Source organism: Dreissena polymorpha, chromosome 9 (genome assembly GCF_020536995.1).
Source record: "Dreissena polymorpha isolate Duluth1 chromosome 9, UMN_Dpol_1.0, whole genome shotgun sequence".
Lineage (NCBI taxonomy): Eukaryota > Metazoa > Mollusca > Bivalvia > Myida > Dreissenidae > Dreissena > Dreissena polymorpha.
Window position 1 is genome coordinate 14913074 of NC_068363.1, and position 20969 is coordinate 14934042.

At 36.1% G+C, this 20969-nt stretch overlaps 1 protein-coding gene across 1 annotated transcript in view; it reads left to right on the forward strand.

Annotated features, from left to right (window-relative positions):
- The window catches only part of LOC127845540 (kinesin-like protein KIF28), a 69680-nt gene extending 49589 nt beyond the window's left edge, over positions 1–20091 (forward strand). Inside the window, exons 22-27 of the mRNA XM_052376551.1 lie at positions 3339–3467; positions 3939–4037; positions 5258–5296; positions 7862–7936; positions 11539–11718; positions 19687–20091. Of these exons, the coding sequence (XP_052232511.1) occupies positions 3339–3467; positions 3939–4037; positions 5258–5296; positions 7862–7936; positions 11539–11718; positions 19687–19812 (648 nt within the window). The 3' untranslated portion in view covers positions 19813–20091. The remainder of the gene's footprint in view (positions 1–3338; positions 3468–3938; positions 4038–5257; positions 5297–7861; positions 7937–11538; positions 11719–19686) is intronic.
- The last annotated feature ends 878 nt before the right edge of the window (positions 20092–20969 follow it).

The window sequence follows — 20969 nt, forward strand, 5'->3', positions numbered from 1 at the left end:
GCATGCAGGTAGGCTCTGCTGAATGAGGTCATATGGATAGGTTCAGGCGCATGCAGGTAGGCTCTGCTGAATGAGGTCATATGGATAGGTTCAGGGCCCATGCAGGTAGGCTCTGCTGAATGAGGTCATATGGATAGGTTCAGGGCCCATACTCACCATGCAGGTAGGCTCTGCTGAATGAGGTCATATGGATAGGTTCAGGGCCCATACTCACATGCAGGTAGGCTCTGCTGAATGAGGTCATATGGATAGGTTCAGGGCCCATACTCACATGCAGGTAGGCTCTGCTGAATGAGGTCATATGGATAGGTTCAGGGCCCATACTCACATGCAGGTAGGCTCTGTTGAATGAGGTCATATGATAGGTTCAGGACCCATACTCACATGCAGGTAGGCTCTGCTGAATGAGGTCATATGGATAGGTTCAGGGCCCATACTCACATGCAGGTAGGCTCTGCTGAATGAGGTCATATGGATAGGTTCAGGGCCCATACTCACATGCAGGTAGGCTCTGCTGAATGAGGTCATATGGATAGGTTCAGGCGCATGCAGGTAGGCTCTGCTGAATGAGGTCATATGGATAGGTTCAGGCGCATGCAGGTAGGCTCTGCTGAATGAGGTCATATGGATAGGTTCAGGCGCATGCAGGTAGGCTCTGCTGAATGAGGTCATATGGATAGGTTCAGGCGCATGCAGGTAGGCTCTGCTGAATGAGGTCATATGGATAGGTTCAGGGCCCATGCAGGTAGGCTCTGCTGAATGAGGTCATATGGATAGGTTCAGGGCCCATACTCACCATGCAGGTAGGCTCTGCTGAATGAGGTCATATGGATAGGTTCAGGGCCCATACTCACCAACCAATTTTTAGCTCTGCTGTTTTTGGAGAAAACCCTAGGTATTGTCATAGCCAGCTCGACGTGTTGTGTCTTGCCACCGTCCGGCGTCCGCTGTGCTAAAACTTTAACATTGAAGGGTTCGCACAGGGCTTGAAAAGTGCTTGAAAACGAGTCCTAGGCTTGAAAAGCCCTTTAACAAAGGTTTGTCTTGAAAAAGTGCTTGAAAAGTGCTTATTTCTAAACTTAAATCGTTCTTAAGGGAAATGATATGAAAATTTATCATAAATTCCTTCGCGCAAAAAGTTGATTACTAAATATAAGTTTTGTACACTATTGAGTACGAAACGGTATGTGTACACGTCACAGATAATGTGTACTACGTCAGAGCTTCTCCATTGTGATAAATTTTCGCGAGTGAAAACGCAGCGATGGGGAAGTGTCGTTTCAAACCAGGGTGGTTAACTGAATATTCCTGGGTACAGAAAACAAATGTTATTCGAAAAGCACATTGTCGGGTATGTATGAAGACCATTGATATCAGGGGGATGTGGGAAAGCGCTTTGAAAAGCCACGAGAAAGGGGAAATCCACAAAGAAACATGAAATTGAGATGCAAACAGGGTTCTTGCGATGCGTTTTTTGCGAAACAGGAAGGTACTATTGTTAAAACTGTTAAATCTAAAACAACAACAGCCCATCTGTGTCGAACCAGGAAGGTACAGCCACAGAAAGTGTGCAGATAGAAGATATTCAAATTCCAGGATCTCGCAACCATCAGTAGCAGTATCAAACTCGCACACATCCATAGACAAATTCATTACAAAAAATAGTATGTTGAAAGTGGAAGATTTGTGGGTATTGCATACCGTATGCATACATCAATCCTTAATTTCCACTTAAAACATTACACAGTTAAATCAGGTTATGTTCCATGACGGTACTAAGAACAGAAATTTTCTTGCGGAGACTGCAAGACAGCATATGTGCCGTTTTTGGGCTAGCTGAACATTTCAAAACTTTACTTGATAGTTCTGTAAGTGGACAGTACTCAGTGTCTTTTGATGAAAGTTTAAACAAGAAAGACCAATCCAAGCAAATGGATACCCATGTTCGGGTGAAAATGCCTTTTTAAAAGGAAACTAACATACGATTCTCGGCCTTGATAATGAAAATTTGGCCTTGAAAAGTCCTTGAAAAGTGCTTGAATTTAGGTTTGAGATTTCTGTTTGAACCATGACATTGGCTCTAAAATCAAAGTGCTTCCACCTACAACTTTGAAACTTCATTATGTAGATGCACCTTAGAGTTCTACATGCCACACCCATTTTTGGGTCACTAGGTCAAGGTCACTGTGACCTCTAAAAAAAAAAAAAAAAAATGGTGACAAGCTTTCATTTATTCAAAACTGCACCGGCAGCTGAGCATTGGCACCGGTTATGCACTGCTCTTGTTAAACTTAAGCCTAAGGATAAAGAATATTCTTTAGATTTGTATATTCATCTTTGCATTAACCCCCTCTATGTAAATCATTCATCATGAAGAACATTTTGCTACTGAGGTAATCACTAGCAGATATTAAAAAACTTTACTTATTTGTAGTGGTTCTAGGTCTATGCTTTATTCTTAAGTCCACGACTAGGTTGATGAATATGGACTAAGGTTCAGTCAATGACGTGCATTCAAATATGCAGCGTATAGTCATCATGACAGGCACAGTATATTGTGTCAGTCATATACAACTAATAGGAAAATACAAATTAATTACATCTTGTTCAACCCTTACTGACTTTTTATATGGATTTTTTGTAATTTGGTTGCCAATTTAAGTGCTCTGAAGAGGATCGTTAGGTTTCAGAGATGTTAGGTTTATAAAGGTTTTAGAACATTTTGTTGTCAGTGGATTTTACCAATTAAGTGAAAAATGAGAAATGTTTATGGGTAAAATAATTGCATTATTGATTAATTATTTATATATTTATTTGTTGTTTGTACCAAAATATATATTGTTTATTAAACAAGAATTCAAACATGTCAATAATACAAAGAATAGCAAAATGATACAAAACAGCACCACCAAAAGGAATCAGGAAGGTTTTTGTAGTTACGTTTGTAACATCATACATTATTATTTCAGTCATTTGGCATTTTTTTTTTTTTTATTTATACAGAGTTTCAGTTTCATATGGTTCAGTTTGGCCAGGTTCTCGCGCATTAGCAAAGAAAAAATGTCACGGGTCAAAGTTTAATGTTGATCAAATGGGCAATGGTTTATCACATTACATATAGATGTCAGCAGAGGAAGCAATGTAGATTTTATAATTGTCAGCTACCAAATAAAGAACACAAAAGTCCCGCATTGAGCACTCCACAGTAAAACACTATATTATCATATTTGAAATGAATCCTGATTCAGCAGAACAACAATGTATTTGTTATATTTATAAACCCAAAAATTCTTGATCTTTATTCTATTATATTATATTCAATAAGCCCTGTTTTTCAGGATATCTGCAAGGAATGGGAGAGCAAGCCAGCCAGTGAAAAGCAGTTTGAGCCGTTTTATAGGGCAGTCTCGGCGGTAGCTCATAGTTCTGGAACTCGGCTTAAAACTCGAGTGGTTCTTCTGAACCAGGTTAGTGTCCATGATGTAAGGCTCCACGTGAATTGTACAGGGTGGCCACTGTTTCTTGAAAATATGGAAACAGAGAGGAATCAATTTCCTGTAGGAAAAGCAGAGGGAATTTCAAAATTGGGAAAAAATAGGGGACTTTGCCAAAAGTGTTACAATAAATATTTCATGTTAATAAAAATCTACCGACCCCCCAAAAGGGAAAACATAAGAAATTGGACTTAAGTTGCCATACTGAATATTTAAATCATTTAAAAAAGGCTTAACTGTTGTATGCAGGACAAATATTATTTGGTAAATAAACAATTACAAGAGAGGCTGTGGGTATTTTCAAATATCGTATAAGTTTGGATATTGTATGATTTCTTTACCCAAAAGTGTTAATAGAAACTTTTCTCTGTAATAGAGAATATAGTCTAAGTTTTTTCAAATACACAGTTTTATATTTTTAAATGTGCTAAAATTTGATTTTAGATGTTGAAAGCGCAGCAGCAAAAATCACGTGACAGTATTGCCAAAGGCATTCTGCCCCCAATTGAACGTAGTAAAACTGAAGTTGTGAGTGAGGACAAAGTAAGGTCACCCTGATATTTACTGAGACTCATCATTTGTGTGTCTTGTGTGTTCATAAATCAAAATCTTTCTAAGACATGCACAAATGTATTCGAGTACAATGCCTCACTATACTGCAGATAACAGTCTAGAATATGTTGTGATTATATCATGCTAACCAAATTCATATCCATCCTAAGTTATATTATAATTATATCTTTCGAGGGACTATATATGGTGACATTAATTTTCAGAAATTGGTTGTGTATAGTTAATATGGCAAAATGAACATTACAAAATTAAAAATAAACTTTAAAAAAATAAATAAACATAATTCCCCAGAAGTGGAATTGTAAGGAAATAATTATAAACTTTTGCCTAAAAGCAATCTTTTACTGATTATTATCCTGAATAATATATTATGTCAAAGTCCCTGGGAAGATTAGAAGTATAAAACTGGGCTTATAATGTAATTTGAAAAAGTATCCAGGCCATCTTATGGATATGGGAATCTTTTTAAGGATTTAATAATTAACAAAGGACTTGGCTACCACTTCAAAATCAACAGTGTGTCTATAGTTCTTTTTATTGTAGTTAAAATTGGTACATTAAATCTTTACTCCTAAGCAACTATGATAGGAACAGGGCGTAAGGTCAAACAACAAAAGTATTAAACAAAACTGTAAGACCCTTCATGACCACAATTTATAAATCATAAACAAGCTCTTTGATTTAACAAGATCATGGGTGCTTGTTCAAACGTCACTTTTACAAAGAACAGATTAATAGTAACAAAAATGATTTTGTAAGATTAGTGTAAAGTATTGATTACCATTGGTTTTCATTGCTAATTTTGACTAACTCACTTAAAGCATATAATTTTCAGGTGGTTGCACTAATCATTTAAAGTTAACCTACTTTAATAATTGTCTATAAATATTTTGAATAACTGGAATACTCAAAATTCATGTTATGTCTTATAACACATGTTTACCTGAAATAAATGTGTAATATTTAATTGTTTTAATATTTTTACAAAACCATAATTAATAACATTCAGACAAAAAATGAATTTGATGTTAACAAGATTACAAATATTACCATAATACAATTTGAGTCTTTCAATAAGTTTCTAATAGTTCAACACATCAAGTCCTTAAGTTGTCCTCTGACCATTCTATGACTTGTCATTTCCAAGTAACAAATAATATGCAGGTATTATTTTTCGAGGACATTTTCAGGTTCTTACTTCACATCGCCATCACCACCACCACTTGAATGTAAGCTGGAATGAGAGTCTTAGTTTTGTCAATTGGTGGTAGATTGCTTTCTCTAATACTTAATAGTCTTTTCGGCCTGTATATTAAACTTTGAGCAGACAACTAGAATCTTTACTGAATATCATAAGAACATACAAGTAAAAATTAGGGATGGTGAATAATTAAAAAATATCCCGTCTTAGGGACTTATTATTAATAATCTTGAAAGAATGAACAATCTGATGACCATTGTCAGCATAATAATTGGTACATGTACATATATCCATATTGGCTGAGTCTATTTTGAAAATAATGATAAGGCTTTAAGAGTTAAGAATCAAAAGCATATGCCTTCCTCCATAAATAATGATCATTGTAGTACAATTTACCTTGTGTATTTTTATTTTAAATTTATTTTTAAAAACAACAAAATGGTCAATTTGTATTATCAATTAAAAAGTCACCTTCATTGTTTTTATATGGAATAAGATTGAACAAAATGTAAATGAATCCTTTAGTTTATTGAATGCAAAGACTTCTTTCATTTATAGATAAATAACCTAATACGGTTAATCTCTGTTTGTAGATGATGGAGCTTGCTTTGCCTTTAGTGGTCTGTTGTTAATTTAATTTATACAATGCTTATCAGATATTAACTCTTTTCAGTGCTGGAACCAAAATTTGAAGGCTTTTGCAAACAGTTTGGATCCAGATGAGACGCCACAGAAAGTGGCGTCTCATCAGGATCCAAACTGTTTGCTTTTCTGATAGTATTCTTTGAAAAAATCAAAGAAAATGCTTATTTTAGAAATTCAGCAGACACCATTTTAGCAGACAACAAATTACCCAGCATGCAAAGGGTTAACAACTCACTGGTGCAGGCCTCAAAACATCTTATTATAAAGTGTGGTAATATAATAAGCCTAAATAAGCTTTTATAGAAATCAATCTGAAATAAAGTAAGTCCAAACTCATAATGGGAAGTTACTCTTGTTGTTAATATTTATTTATTTATAATTGTATTTTAATACTATTTTAAATTATAATTGCCAATCATCTTATATAGTTTAGTTGCCTTATAACAGCAGAAATTTCCCAAAAGATTATTTATAAAACAGAAATTAGTTTTGAAGTATTACATTATTGGTGACTAATCACAGAATATCTTATATACATTTCACTATAATATCATCATCATCATGTTACTAAATTATGTCCTTACCCATGAGAGTAACGTGAGACTGTTTCAATTAAGATTTAGTGAAAGCACTTGATAGTGAATGCATGTGCTTTTACTTATCCAATTACTGTCACTTATGTCTATAACTTGTTTTACAGGGCAGAGAATTGGTATGTGTAGCTTTTCTCTTGATCAGAAAATACCCCACCCACCAGTTGCAGTATTGCGCAATAACAAGTTCTACATTATAGCATTACCAGTTCTTGATTTACAAATACTATTAAATATTAATATGCCTCATATATACTGGGCATACTCTCCAACCAGCAACGAACAAAGGGCTTTAAATCTTTCCATTTCTTATATGAGCTATCAAAAAGTCTAACGTAAGGAAACATTTTCTTTAATAGATTTATAGAAGAAAATGGTTCTGGAATTACATACATGAAAATACAAAATCATTATCACTTACAATAAATTTCACGCCCTCATTTTAGACTTGAAGTTGCAGTTTGGTGGTTACCTATAATTATATATGTATTTATTATATGTTTTTATTAGATACCACCGTCTATGATCCGCCAATATTATCCCAAATAACAATGATGTATCCCATGTGACATATTAAAACTGTAATCTTGTTTTGTCTCCTCTAGTATTATTTGTCAATTTAATCAGCATCATTAACAACATAAGCCTCAGATGAACAGATCAACCTCTGACCTTGTGTTAGGAACTGTGGACCTGCCAAGTCTTGACATGTTGTTCCTTTACTGAAGTATACAGGATTTTGTTGGTTTTTGTTGATTATCAATGTTGATTGATGAGTGATCAGAGAAATGAGTGAAAAAATATTTTTCTATCAATCAATAAAAAAAATCATTAATCGACAGAAACCAATAGCTACATTTTATGCTTATCTGCTGTTCGTTTACCTTTTCAAAGAGTTAAATTTAATTTTCCAGATTGAGTATCATGACTTCAAAAAAATGCAATGAAATTTTTAATCACTGATATTATTTCTATAAACCACAGGAAAGCATAAAAGAAATAACTGTTCACAACTCATCCTACATGTTATCACAATTGTTTATAAAGTGTTTTCCACTCTTATAGTTGTTGTGATTGTTTTCAGTATTTTTATTTTATGTTTATCTTAGAAAAATAAGACCTTGTAGAAAGTAGTTCATGACAATTTAGTGGTTATTATTAGAATCATGTCATGCGAAAATGGGTGTTTTGCCAAATGTGGCCGCTATATGGTAAGACAAAGTTTCGTGGTCTCAATAGCAAACAGCTTAGCTCCAGACCATGCTGTGCTGATGGAGCTATGGTGGCTGCATAGGGCATAAAACCCATTTTCGCATGACACAAGTCATTACAGCTCCATGTTTATATCTCCATAGATCATGAAAGCTGAGAAATATCTACAAGAAAGAAGAGCTAGTCAGCCTATAAATGCTGATGCTAATGACATCAGTGTAAGGCACCCAAGTTACCCACGTAACTGTCTTGAATGCAATTTGTTTATACTCATAGCAAAAACACAAACTCACACCACCTTATTCCTCTTGCTTTGCATTGAATACAGTTTAGTTATGACTGATAACAACGCATCAAATATGAACGTTTTCGATTGGTGTCCTGATAGTACAACATGTAGTTTTAAGACATCTCAATCTAGAACCCAGCTTGCAAAAAACCTCTTTTCTAAGAAATCAAAACGAAAGAGGTATACATATTTTTGTCAAGACTTCAGTCACCAGGGACCACCAAGGAATGCCAAAATATTTAAATGAAAGTGCGGTGTCTTGTTTAGAAATCCGTACAAAAGTGAGTGAGGGGAGTAACTGTGGCATAGTTTGACATGTACCTTGTACCACCCATACTCTAGCACTTAGGCAGAACAATGCATGCACTGTTACCACATATTTTCTTATAATCAATAGCAAGCATGATACAAATGTCAATGCCTGATTTATGCAATCACTTAGATGTAAGAACTTTAAAAGCAGAATGTCATAGATGCTGAACACCTTGAAAGTAAATCTTGGTGTAAACAAATAACAATACATGTATCACTATTTAAGATACACAGGCATATTATCATTACTCAGAATTAATGATTCAACACAAAGAATTGAACTTAAATTAACCAAGCCTTGGATAACTGTTTCGTTAATCACTAATGAATAAGTGTAGAGATGTGTGTATGAGTCAAACTGCTTTAACTTGAGAGGTTTTCTAAACATAAACATATAAAGGGTACATTATTTGCATGCATTATTGTCCTTCTATAGTTCTTCTCATAATATGTGGTATGTGAATATTATATACTGTATGCACATGTGTACATGTATAATAAAATAATGTTCACTTTGCATGCAGCATGTGTAACTCAATTATTTGGTAAAATAATGTCATGTCACGCTTTTCATTTGGTCTATATTGTATCACCTCACCTTAAACTATAGTCTTACTAGCTCACCTGAGCGTAAAGTATTCATCAGGAATTTTTAGGATACAGTGCTGTCTGTTGTCCATCAGTGCATGCATACAGTGCTGTCTGTTGTCCATCAGTACATGCATACACTGCTGTCTGTTGTCCATCAGTACATGCATACAGTGCTGTCTGTTGTCCATCAGTACATGCATACAGTGCTGTCTGTTGTCCATCAGTGCATGCATACAGTGCTGTCTGTTGTCCATCAGTGCATGCATACAGTGCTGTCTGTTGTCCATTAGTGCATGCATACAGTGCTGTCTGTTGTCCATCAGTGCATGCATACAGTGCTGTCTGTTGTCCATCAGTACATGCATACAGTGCTGTCTGTTGTCCATCAGTACATGCATACAGTGCTGTCTGTTGTCCATCAGTGTAGGATACAGTGCTGTCTGTTGTCCATCAGTGTAGGATACAGTCCTGTCTGTTGTCCATCAGTGTAGGATACAGTGCTGTCTGTTGTCCATCAGTGTAGGATACAGTGCTGTCTGTTGTCCATCAGTACATGCATACAGATGCTTGTTTGCGTGTGTGTGTGTGATTGTGTGTTTAAACGTTTTTCTTCTTACAAATTCTCGTCAAAAACACAAGACAGATTTTAACGGAAGTCACAGGAATGATCCTTGGGTGACCCTCTTTCAAAGTTGTTCATTTTGCTTTGCTCCATTTCATTTGAAGGTAACACCTGAACTAAATATATATATAACAAATCTTTACAAATCTTATCTTCTCTTCAATCACAATGGTCAGAGGTTTAGTATTTGGTAAGTGTTAATATGTTTGGCATATAACATTATAACATGGTCCACTACTAAGCTTGTTCATATCATGACTCTGGGGTCAAAATTGGCCTCACCCTAGGGGTAATTTGTATTCTTTTTACAAACATAGTGAAAACATAAAAAAAAATCCTATAAAATTCCAAGGCCCTAAGGTTTGGTATTTGAAGCGTAACATTCCATGGTTGCCTGCTACCAGTTTTTTTAAAACATTACCCTGCTGTGAACATTGACCCAGCATTATGGGAAATTTATTTCCTTTATATATGTAAATTGTGAAAACCTTTAAGACAACTCAGCATGTAACTATCTCCAAACATTTGTTTTAACCCATTTATGCCTAGCGTCTAGAAATAAGGCCTTAGAAAACAGCGTAGACCCAGATCAGACGCCGCATCATGCGTCATCTCATCAGGGTCTGCGCTGTTTGCTTAAAGGAATTTATGTAAGAAATATTTTAAATATAAAAATAGACATCCCTAATTTTGGAAATAAATTGATCCAATTTAGAAGGATGGGAGAGTCCACTAGGCATAAATGGGTTAATAATGTCTTGGCAGATTTCTAAAATGGTAATGGAAACATCTCAAAAGCTGCTCAGAACAGTTCAGTTCCTTTGTGTCTCAGGTGAGCAATGGCGGGCCTTTAAGCCCTCTTGTGTGCTTTTTTATGCTCCCTTAAAATTTATATATAGTCAATGAAACTTTATGGGAAGCTTCACTACCAAGAGGAGATGTGCATATTATCAGCAGGTTCTGGTCGGATGATTTTTCACAGAGTTATGGCTCTTTGAAATTTTCGATAAAGGCTCTTTGAAATTTTCTATAAAAAAATTCTTGTCCCCCAACTAATGTGCCCTCAAGACGTTTCCTTTTATCTTAATATATAGTGCAATATTGTGGCAAAAAAAACTTATGGGGAGCATCACCCGTCTCCGACGGTTTCTTGTTTTTTAAGTTGACTATGTTTAACTGTTTAAATAACAGTAAATAACACTTTATCTGTTAAAGGTTAAATTAACACATTAGAAAACAATTAACTTTCCAAAAAATTCTACATACAAAATTGTGTTAATGATTGTCATTCGTGAAGACTTCATTTAAAGAACTGTTAGGGGTTTATAAGGAACAAGTGTGTAAATGACCATCAAACTCATGGTTTTGGCTATAGTGCAATATGTATTTGCAATTTATTTATTATGCCCCCTTTCGAAGAAGAGGGGGTATATTGTTTTGCTTGATGTCGGACGGTCGGTACACCAGATTATTTATGATCAATAACTCATCAACGAAATGACTGATTGGCTTGATACTTTCCATGTTCATTGGCCTTGGACAGTGGATGACCCTGTTTAAATTGAGGTCAATAGGTCAAGTGTCCAATTGGTTTCCGTTTGATATGTCATCAAAGGATTGAGGGTTTGGTGTCAAGGCCTTGTCTGGGGACATCTGTCTCCATCTGTGGAGCTCTTGTTTAAATTTTGCATCATTTAATTTGTTTATTCGTTTTGGAGACTTTGTTTTAGACATACCATCATATAGACCCTTAGTGTTTGTGAACCCCAAAATGCAAATACTTGTTGATTTTAGCCTTATAATTTTCTTGCTTTGCAAACTTGTGGGAACTGTTTAAAATGTTGTGCTTTATTAATTAGATGATTTCTGTGAACTTGTGAAGCCCTAAGGAAATTGATGGATTGAAAGCAGCCTTTAGTGGTCTAAGACAAGGATAGCCAGTCATTTGAATAAACAAACGCATGGCTGCAAATTTTGTCATTGAAAGTGGACTTATTACCTTACAGAATAAAAAGCATAAGAATACAAATGTTGAGGATGACGTGATAAGCATCTATGCCTTTGGTGAGGAGGAAGACGATCTATGTAATGAGGCCGAACAAAATGGCGGAATGATTACATACGAGAAAGTCAAGCATCTGCATCACAAAGATCTTCAACTTACGCGATCCAAATCCTTTATGGATGTAAGACTATCAAGTGTATGGAACCCTCACAGCTTTTGCTTTGATATCTTGTTTGCACATGTTGGATTTTAACCTGTTCCCGTTTCTTTACAATTGCAATGTTTTGTATAGCCTGTATGTTTGAAATGGATTGGTTCTCTTTTTCAGTTTACCTTTGTTCAATATCTATTTTAAACCTTTTGTTCCGTTTGTGTGTTCCCAGCATGGCTTGTTTGCAGGGGGCTGCAAGTTTTACACCACTGTCTACATGCATTCTGGTAGTATTTTGTCTTAAGATCTTGCACAAACCATATTAGTCCTTGTTTGAATGTTCGGATTTATTTTAGTTTTGTTTTGCGCCATTATTTAGTGTTGCCAGTAAAAGGAATTTTAAGGAAATAAACCACTCCCTGAGACCGGGTGAGGCTTTTCAATAACAAAAGCTTTTTAAAGATGAAAAAATAAATTATTTTTTAGACAAATAACCAACACTGTATAACAACATTTTCAATGTAGTCACTTTCCCAATCACATCATTAAAAAGATTTCAGCAGTGTTTCTCTCACAGGTGTCAAACCATACAGCACACAATACTCTATTTCTTTAGTCACAGGGCTTTTACACCTGTCAAAACTACAGCAAAACTTCTGATAAGCTTACCGGTATATTTCCTTACCAACCTGCTACTTTTGTTACAGGTTTTAACCTTTGATGCTATTGAAATCGAATCAATATTATGTGACTAATTAAAATTCAAACATTTTAATCTACAAGTATCTTATTTTAATATACTTTAGTAACATCAAAATAATGATTCTTAAAAACTAATCTTTGAAAAAAAATATATCATTTTCTTGCTGCATTTAATGACAAGTGCATGCGTTTTAATTGACATCAGAAACGCAGAGAGAGTGACGTTGACTCACTTGGCTCCGTAGAATTAGCGCCTTACATGCATCAGACTAGGATGCACCATTCTAAAAGCAGCAGCCTGCTATCGGGTAAATCTTACCCGGGAAAACTGCATCATGTGAGTTGCCTAGGGGCACCATCTATATAGGCTTATGACGTCTGAAATCTGTCTTATAAGTTTTATTTGCGCACCAAATTATATGCATCATTTATTTGCACCTTGTAGTCTACTGTTTTGAGCTGACCTGAAGTGCTTATGGCGAGCTACTGCACATCATCAACCTTAAGCTTGTTAAATTCAGAATACCACATTGTTTATGCAAAAACTAGGTCACTAGGTCACATTTTGAAAAACCTCTTACTTCTTCACAAGTTATATTTATTATTTTAGCTTGTTGAAACTTATTCAGAATGTTAATCTTGACTATTATAGGCCCTGTTCAAATCTGAGTCACATGCGTCTAAACACTATGTCATCAGATCAAATCATGAAAAAAGGTTGTTACTAATTACTCTTTATGAAACTGGGTCATACAATTTGTCTTGACAGTATTTAGCACATTGCAAATCTGTGTCACACATGTCCAAAAACTTGGTCATCAGGTTTAATCTTAAAAAAACTATATTTCTGATTCAGGAGCCACATTTACTCAATCTTCATGAAACTTTGTAAGACATGTTATCTTGACAATATCGAGGCTTGGTGCAAATCTTGGTCATATTCACCATAAAAGTACCGGTAGGTCATGAGGTAAAATCTTAGAAAAATGTTTGAGAACAAGTTAGAAGCCACATTTGTGACTCAATCTTCATAAAACCTAGTCAAACTGTTAATCTTGACTATATCCAGGCCTTGTATGAATATTGGTCAAGTTCTGTGAAAAACTAGGTCACTAGGTCAAGTCTTCAACAATAAGTGAACCTTGAACTCAGAAGAGAATTTTGGGGCTGTCATATCCATCTTGTCTCCATTGATATACTTTTCATCACTATGTTTACAACATCCAATTTCAATGCTTTTAAATTGTGTGAGGATTACTTTTTAGATTTTTTGTTTGTTTGCAGTGCATAGTATATGTTTCTGTTTTTAATGTTTTGTTAGAATATCTTAAAAAAATAAACAAAACATCAGTGGCTAGCTAATACACACCTATAAACATGGGAGCAGAAAAACAATAAGCAAACAACAGACAATATGTTCTGTTCTTTAATATGTTTGTTTGAAACTGTAACAAACATGTTATTTTAAAACAGAACATGTTTTGACCATGGTGTGCATTTCTTTGACAACACCATTATGCCTTTCCATTCCTTAAGACACAAATTGTTGTATAAGTAACAATTAATCAAATTGTGTCTATCCTGCTATAAAGTCTTTTGACCACCTTGAATAGCAATGTTTTAATTTAAAACAATAAAACAGGACAAATGTGTGTGCATATGATAGGAAAGTTTATTGAAATTTCAATCAGATAATGATCGAAGTCAATTCTTATGTGGAAGGTTGGCTAACACAATTAGATTTAATTAGATTAAATTTAGAAATATTACAAACAAAACTGTGTGTCAATGTGTATTGTTTATAAATTAAGTGATTGCCCCCTCTGGGGTCACTTCATCTTTTTCTCAATAGTAAGTATTTTTACATAATTTTCAATTAAGTTGAAAATCTGCGGCATTGACCAACCTTGATGAAACTTTAATTACAGCAAACTTAAATGAAGTTTGTAATCAGGATCAAAATGGTCAAAGACTATGTTCTTAAAAAAACAGTTTCCATCATTAATGGTAACTGGAATTGTGCTGAATTTTGAAGGAAGTGGAAATGGAAATTTAACATAATTTTGTGAAGTTTATTGAAGAAAATTAACTTTTAAAATGTTAAAACCTGATTTCATGTCATGGTAATGCTTTAAAGCTCTTGCGTAAAGTCTCTTATAAATGTCTTTTTGTTTTAGCTTCAATGTTTGGTTGCTTTTGGTTCAATACTGTGAGGGTCATACAAGTTTCTAAGAATTGAAAACAACAAATGGATACACGATTTTTCATAAGACGTGAAAACAATATTTTCTTGTAAGTAAACATTGTTGATTTGTCATGTGATAATCAACTCATTGCTATAGATTGATAGGTTGCAAATATTAACATGGCAATGTCCTTAATGCATGAATGGCGGCTGCAATCTGTTTTTTTTTGCAACTTTTCAATTGTATAATTATAATGATGACCTCTTAGAAAAAGATGAGTCACTTGGAACTGTGTCAAGAGCCAAAAATTTGCTGTACTAACACAACAAATGATCCTAGTCCCAGGAAAATGGGTCTTATGCCATTTGATGCCCGCATAGATTGGTCTCATGCCATACGCGACCCGCATAGATTGGTCTCATGCCCATACTGGGCCCGCATAGATTGGTCTCATGCCATACACGGCCCGCATAGATTGGTCTCATGCCATACTGGGCCGGCAATAGATTGGTCTCATGCCATACTGGGCCCGCATAGATTGGTCTCATGCCATACTGGGCCCGCATAGATTGGTCTCATGCCATACAGGGCCTGAATAGCTTTGTCTCATGCCATACACGGCCCGCATAGATTGGTCTCATGCCATACTGGGCCCGCATAGATTGGTCTCATGCCATACTGGGCCCGCATAGATTGGTCTCATGCCATACGGGGCCTGAATAGCTTTGTCTCATGCCATACACTTTCCACATAGATTAGTCTCATGCCATATCCAGCCTGCATAGATTGTCTCAGGCAATACCCCGCCCCGCACAGATTGGCCTCATACCGTATGTGGCCCCGCATAGATTGGTCTCATGCCATATCCGGCCCGCACATATTGGTCCTCATGCCATATCAGGCCAGCATAAATTGGTCTCATGCCATACGCTGCCCACATAGATTGGTCTCATTCCATATAGGGCTGCAACGAATCCAAAATTTATGCAAAATTTACCCTGAATAACATTCCAGCCACACTGGATCCACTACGGTTGTTTTATACGTGGCTTGCATAGCTTGGTCTCATTCCATACGTTGCTCGCATAGCTTGGTCTCATGCCATATAGGGCCCTCATAGGTTGGTCTCATGCCATATGGGGCCCGCGTAGCTTGGTCTCATTCCATACGGGGCCCTCATAGATTGGTCTCATGCCATACACGGACCTCATAGCTTTGTCTCATGCCATACGTGGCCCGCATAGATTGGTCTCATGCAATACCTGGCCCGCATAGCTTGGTCTCATGCCATACGTGGCAGGCATAGCTTGGTCTCATGCCATTCATGGCCTGAATATCTTGGTCTCATGCCATACGTGGCCTGCATAAGTTGGTCTCATGCCATATGGGGCCAGTATAGCTTGGTCTCTGCCATATGTGGCCCACAAAGCTTGGTCTCATGCCATACGTGGCCCACATAGATTGGTCTCATGCCATACGTGGCCCACATAGCTTGGTCTCATGCCATAACCCAGCCCACATAGCTTGGTCTCATGCCACACGGGGCCATCATAGCTTGGTCTTATGCCATACAAGACCCGCATAGCTTGGTCTCATGCCATAAGTGGCCCGCATAGCTTGTTCTCATTCCATACGTGGCCCGCATAGCTTGGTCTCATTCCATACGGGGCCGTCATAGCTTGGTCTCATTCCATACGTGGCCCGCATAGCTTGGTCTCATTCCATACGGGACCCGCATAGGTAGGTCTCATGCCATATGTGGCCCACATAGCTTGGTCTGATGCCATACCAGGCCTGCATAGCTTGGTCCTCATGCCATACGCGGACCTCAAGCTTGGTCTCATGCCATACGTGGCCCGCATAGCTTGGTCTCATGCCATATGGGGCCCGCATAGCTTGGTCTCATGCCATATGAGGCCTGCATAGCTGGTCTCATGTCATACGTGGCCCTCATAGCTTGGTCTCAAGTCATACGTGGCCCTCATATCTTGGTCTCATGCCATGCGCGGACATCATAGCTTGGTTTTATGCATATGGGGCCCACATAGGTTGGTCTCATGCCATACGGGGCCCACACAGATTGGTCTTATGCTATACGGGTCCCTCATAGCTTGGTCTCATGCCATGCGCAGACCACATCCTAAGCTTGGTATCATGCCATATGGGGCCCGCATAGGTTGGTCTCGTGCCATATGAGGCCTGCATAGCTTGGTCTCATGCCATAAGTGGCCCTCATAGCTTGGTCTCAAGTCATACATGGCCCTCATAGCTTGGTATCATGCCATTTGGAGCCCACATAGGTTGGTCTCATGCCATACGTATCCCTCATAGCTTGGTATCATGCCATATTGGGCCCGAATAGGTTGGTCTCATGCCATAAGTGGCCCACACAGATTGGTCTCATGCTATTCGCTGCCCGCATAGATTGGTCTCATGCTATACGTTGCCCGTATAGATTGGTTTTATGCTATACCCGGCCCACACAGATTGGTCTTATGCTATACACGGCCGTGTAGATTGGTCTCATGCTATACGCGGCCCGTATAGATTGGTCTCCTGCTATACGCGGCCCATATTGGTCTCATGCTATACGTGGCCCGTATTGGTCTCATGCTATACGTGGCCCGTACAGATTGGTCTCATGCTATACGCGACCCATATAGATATGTCTTATGCCACACCTGGCCCGCATAGCTTCAGGCCAGTCTGTGCATTTATGCAGTCTGGTCTTGAGCTACCCTGTTCTTATGAGACTATAAAACATTGCCTGAATTTCTTGCTGACAGTGTAGTTGGGTACTAGACTGTGCAAAAGCCCAGGGAGGTCTGGAGCTACGCTGGCAGCATTTGGCATAAGATCTATTTATGCATAACACTAATTGTATTTTAATTAAGCAACATTTATAGCATTTACATGAATGTTTAGTGACCTCAATGATTTTCTTTCAGGTATTCATTGTCTATTGTTGCGCAAAAATGTATATATTGTTATTTATTTTTTAAATGATATTTGTCATTTTCAGCAAACTGGTACTTGTATTAGGTCCAAATACATACACATTATAGATGGAAATTGTTGGTTTTGTTTATTTAGTTTTGTTGAGTTTTAAACTAGTAAATTAACACTTAATGTAAAACATGATACCTATTCTGAATAGAATAAAGAATATATGTGAACTACGCTATGAGTATAATTGTGTAATATATTAAAACACTTAAATGTCATATATGTTAGCCATTTAAACTTTAAAAACCTGCACCATTGTGTTTAAAAACCAGCACCATTGTGTTTTTGGTTGATTTAACATGATATTTATTAGTAACTGAATGCATTTTTTGCTTGTATGTGTGTGTTGTAGTTTGCAGACTCTTGGCTTAAACTAAGTATTTACTTATATAAATAAATATTTATGTAAGTTAATGAGAAACATGATAACAGTTTAAGTTTATTATCCCCCGCCATAGGCGGAGGGATTTTGTTTTGGCGTTGTCCGTCTGTCCGTCCGGCCGGCACTTTTGTGTCAGAGCCATATATTGGAAGTGCTTTGGCGGATTTCAATGAAACTTGGTATGAGTATATATATGTATAAGAGGATAATTACACTTAATGGCATTGTACACCCATCTGGTAATAACAGAGTTATGGCCCTTTATATCTTGGAAAAATGCTTTTTTTGTCCAAAGCCATATCTTGGAAGTGCTTTGGCGGATTTCATTGAAACTTGGTATGAGTATATATATGGATAAGAGGATGATGCACGCCACATGCATTGTACCCATTGGATAATAAAGAGTTATGGCCCTTTGTATCTTGAAAAATGCTTTTTGAGTGTCACTTTCGTGTGCTGGAGCCATATCTTGGAAGTGCTTTGGCGGATTTCAATGAAACTTGGTATGAGTATATATATGGATAAGAGGATGATGCACGCCTAATGGCATTGTACACCATCTGTTACTAACAGAGTTATGGCCCTGTGTATCTTGGAAAAATGTTTTTTTGTGTCCGGAGCCATATCTTGGAAGTGCTTTGGCGGATTTCATTGAAACTTGGTATGAGTATATATATGGATATGAGGATGATGCACGCCAAATGGCATTGTACACCATTGGATAATAAAGGTGTAATGGCCCTTTGTATCTTGAAAAAATGCTTTTTTGAGTGTCAAGTATAACTCTTTTGTTTCCAGAAGCATATTGGCAGGGGATATCAATTCAACAAAATTTGCTTGTTTCCTGATTATTTACAATATTTCAAATATTGGAATATGATGTTTAAACCATAATAATCCTTAATATTAAATTACTTTCCTTTAAAATTGACCTATTTTAGTAGTAAAACTTGATCAAATTTACTGTAATAAATGCTTAACTCTTGTCTCAATAAATGTAATGTTAAATGTTCAGTTGAATCATGCTATCTTTGTATATCACGAATTCCTGTACTATGAACAAATCACAGAAGGTAACACTTTGTGCTGAGATTACCAAGCATAGCCTGTTTAAGACTAATAGACAGGTCTCTGAATGAGCTAGCTTTTGGAAAACTGAAACTACCAATTTATATGTATAGTCCTTTCAACATCACTTACCAGATGGACTTATAATTGAAAGAAACAAAATTGGGTTAATTTTACCAAAGTATAAGTGTTTTTTTGCCAAGTAAAGCGCAATCCGTGAAAAGTCTATTTTCACCTGAAAACAAAGAGCTAGTTTTTAGATTACTTTCTTGAAAATGCGCAATAGCAAGCAGTTATTGCAGAACACAAGGAGCATTTTAATAAACCTTTAGCCAAATAGATATGAGGTATTTGATTTAATTGTACAGCAGATGTAACAGTTTGAAACTCAATCTTTGATTTGTGTATTATGTTAATGGTGTTTGTCCCAGACGTCTGGTTATAAACACAATTACAAGTGGTCACTTTCAATTAATTAAAAATATTATATTCTTAGAATTAAAATGGGTTTTTGAATATCGTATTTGTCAGCATGTGCTCAACATTTAACACACAAATAATTTGCTAGATATCAGCACAAAGAGTTACCTGATTGGTAGTAGTATGCATGGCAAGTAGTACATGACTGAGTTGTCTCCCTTTTTGTCTTCACAGCAAGAACAGGTTCAGATGCAGAATGGACGGACCGTGCGGTCGGCTGAGGGCAGACGCAAAGACGGGAGCTCAGCCTGTGTGTGCAATGAGGACAGTGGCAAAATCAAGAAAAAATATTTGCTTTAAAGTATTGACAATGATGATTATGTTCATTTGATTGTGTTGTTTTTATAGCATTTACAAATATGGAGAAATCATTTTTGTTGTTAGTTATCATTAATCGTCTACTTAATTTATATTTTTAGATCAAGAAATGAATGCATTTTTAAGAAAGTTTTTATTCTTACGGATAGAAAGCAAGTTCATTATGTAATTATTTTGATGATCAATTTAAAACTCCTGTCTTCAGTTTTTCTTAACTGTTATAAATATAACTACTAATATGTGCTTATTTGAAAATTGAAATAAAATGTAATAAATTTGAAATCTCAATTTATTAGCTTGGTGATTTAAAGTTGTAGGATTTCCGCCATTTATCTTGTCTGCTTTGTAATGATTTACACTATGTAAGTATTAAAATGGTTTAACATTTCAAATTTACAATATACTATTGCAATGGAGTCAAAACCAAAATTTTTCCAAGAATTATATTCGCTTATATAATATTTGATAATAGTGTACAGTTACTTTGAACACAATACTATATGAATAGATAAGCATGGGACTGACAATTGTTCAAACTTCTAGGCTTATGGTTGACTTTTGTGATCGCCCTTTGTCAGTTGTTTTCAACAACATTTACCTTAAGATCAATATAGAGAAAACATTTACTACCCTCTGTTCATGGAAGTTAGTAAGAACATTTATCCACATCTTTTTCTTTGTATTTTTACCCAATTGGGGAACCAAGACTTAAAAAAATATCCTTTTTTTCCTAAATAAAAAGAAAGTTTTAATACAATTTTACAAACAGGTGATTTTCAAATGGACAGTGGATTTGGACTTCCATATTTACTTTTGAAAGTACCATGTGTTGACAAATTAGAAAAATTATGAATAAATTTTATAAATTAACTCGGCATATTTTCCAAAGATGGTAAAAAATGACTCTTTTATTCAAATAAAAACATAGGGGAGTTAAGAATCGACAATGTGGGATTTAAAACTAGATCATTACTGTAGGTCACTAAAGACAAAGTTTGTGAACACAATGGAGGCCAAGTTTATTGCCTAATCTTCATGAAGCTTAGTTAAAATGCTTGTCACAATCAAATCAAACCCTAGTTTGAAACTGTGTCACATTGGGTTAAAACTAGATCACTATGTCAAATTTTAAAAAATAG